Source organism: Montipora foliosa, chromosome 3, assembly GCF_036669935.1.
Source record: "Montipora foliosa isolate CH-2021 chromosome 3, ASM3666993v2, whole genome shotgun sequence".
In the NCBI taxonomy this organism is placed as follows: domain Eukaryota; kingdom Metazoa; phylum Cnidaria; class Anthozoa; order Scleractinia; family Acroporidae; genus Montipora; species Montipora foliosa.
The window spans coordinates 3,068,518-3,071,017 of record NC_090871.1 but is presented as its reverse complement, the minus strand read 5'-3'; the positions used below and the strand labels follow the sequence as shown (position 1 = coordinate 3,071,017).

Sequence of the window (2,500 nt, the reverse complement as noted above, 5' to 3'; positions counted from 1 at the left end):
TGTTCAGGTTATGTTTAAAGAGACGCTAATGATCGTTCCGTCTTAAAAAAAGATTCAGCATCCCTTGGGACGCACATCCTTCCACCAGTTGAATGGATAAAGGTGTTTCATGATTTCTATACCTCCTTTGGGAACTGAGATATTAAAAAACCCAAACTTGGCTTGAGGAAGGTCTGATTCCACAAGCCAAGCTGGAAATTGATGATAGGTCATGTAATTAAGAGCGAAAATCCACGACTCCAGGCCTGGCCTTTTCATTATTCCTCTGTGATTGTAAAGAGCAAATAAATCTACAGACTGCCAAAGGTCTGGTTTGGAAATAACAATAGTCCCACTTTGGGTCCATTTAGTCTTTATATTCAGGCCTTCCGCCTCAAAAGGTGCAAGAAATTCACTCCATGTCATTCTAGCAAAGTTACCTTGTCCTTCAAATCCAATGTCAACATCATTATCCCAAGGGAGGGGATTGCCAATACGCAGGGCACCCCATATTGAACCATACATCAGCCAATGTCGGATTTCCATACGGTCTAAAACCGTGTGAATTTGATAAGCGAGTTTCAAGAGTCGATCCATTTCTTCATCACTGCCTTTACATGAAACAACTGGATTCCAAAACCTGTTAGTGTAATATGCATAACTCTGCAGGTTGATATAGAAATAAGAACCAACCAGAATGAAGATAACCATGAGATAGGCAATCGGTTTTTGTTTTCTTAGCCGCATTTTGCGCCTGAACGTTTGCCAGTGTACTGTTTGGAACTGCAACATATCTGAAAGTTAAATGACAGGCGAAGAATCCTAACTGGGATTCGAGACCGCATGATGTCACGTTGTTTGATATGGTTATTGATCTCATACATCCCAAGGTGACACTGAACACCTGTGTGAGAGACATTTGATCAAATCGTCCAGATAAATGCTAGCATCAAGTCACTCTTTCGTCCATAACCCGCACTTCAAGTACATACATTTATTTCCTTCTCAAAAAACTACAAATTGATACCTTTCTTTGTCAAAATCTGTTTTACTTACAGTCTGATAAATAAAGTTCGCTTACCTTTCATTTACTGTGTTTTTTCGAATGATTTGATAGGCCTTTTTTTTGCGACGGTTTTTTTCGCCACCTCAGTCACTGACGCGTCGCTAAATACAAAGGAGAGAAACTGAACAAGGTCATGCCCCTACTGATTTTCAACTGCAAATAAAGATGTTTAAGGAGTTACTTTATTCACCCTCGGGAAAACCAGTCGCTTAGCGACGGGCGAAATCAGAGTCCAACGTAAGATTGAACCTACGACCTCCGTAACAGAAGAGGTCGAAGGTTCCTGAATCACATTACACATCTCAAGTTGCATTTAAAATTAGTAGGTGCAATACTTTGTAGAGCCTGCAGACTAGCGGAACACATTGTCCAGATCCATTCGGGACGAAGGTAAGCGACTTAACTCCCCAGGGGATCTAGGTGCTAAATGGATGATAGGGCATTCGACCGGTATTACGGATCGGGAAGTCGAAAGTTACGAATCCCACTTAGGACTGTTATTTTTCAGTTGTTCTTTCTCCCGTCGCCAAGGTACCAGTTACACATTTATAATTAGTTGCCGTAACTGCGGGTGACCGAATTTAACCTCAGGGCTACAGTGAAAATCACAACTTCAGCCTTTTGGCAGCTGGAGAGGGTTATGGACCACCTGTGTCGAATGGTTGTTTCACACCAAACCATTTTCCAAATTCATAGCCTTTTTCAATATTTCAAAACGATTCCAAATGCACTATTTTTTTATCTCAATAAGTTTTCATGAAATATGCAATTGCGTCTTCAATTAATTAATAAACATGAAGACACTGAACTTTCGAGTAACTGAACCGTTGCGCTGGAGCTTAACAAACGACGTCGGCAAGGGCGACAACAACAACACCGCAAAACAATGATATCATTGGTTAAAAGAGCAAATTATCTTACCACGTTTTTTTTCTGTACTCTACATAACGACGACGTCGTATCACCAAATTTATGCAGTAGCGTCTCTCATTCTCTATTTTCACTCTGAAACCGCTCGTACCAATTCATTTTTAGGATACTTCGCTAACATTGTACTACGAAAACCGAGGTGGAAAAATCGCGAAAGGCTTTTTTAAATGCAATAGTGCAAAGTTATATTTTGAGGTGACGTTTTCGTCACCATTTCCGTCGTAGATCTTACGGTCCCTATTTACAACAACGAAAACGAATACGTTGATTAGGGTTAGGGTTAGGGTTAGCGTTAGGGTTAGGTTAGAACCGTGAATATTCCGTTATATGAACCGTGAATATAGAATATAAAAAGTTACGATCAGCGACAAATATTTTGGGGGATTTTTGCAACCTTCAATTTTGTTATTGTACGTTTTGGCTGCACAAATAAATCGCAAAATCGAAAGTGACATCGCCGGAATTTAGCGGGCGCCGTGATGAAGTTACCGCGACATGTTTACTCGCCAAACAGTGAAGTATCTG

The 2,500-nt window shown here is 40.5% G+C and overlaps 1 protein-coding gene across 1 annotated transcript in view; it reads right to left on the bottom strand.

Annotated features, from left to right (window-relative positions):
• LOC137994401 (ribitol 5-phosphate transferase FKRP-like) overlaps positions 1-737 on the bottom strand; it is a 1,102-nt gene extending 365 nt beyond the window's left edge. Inside the window, exon 1 of the mRNA XM_068839974.1 lies at positions 1-737. This exon is cut by the window's left edge and continues 365 nt beyond it. Coding sequence (XP_068696075.1) covers positions 55-726 — 672 coding nt within the window. The 5' untranslated portion in view covers positions 727-737 and the 3' untranslated portion in view covers positions 1-54.
• Positions 738-2,500: the final 1,763 nt, after the last annotated feature.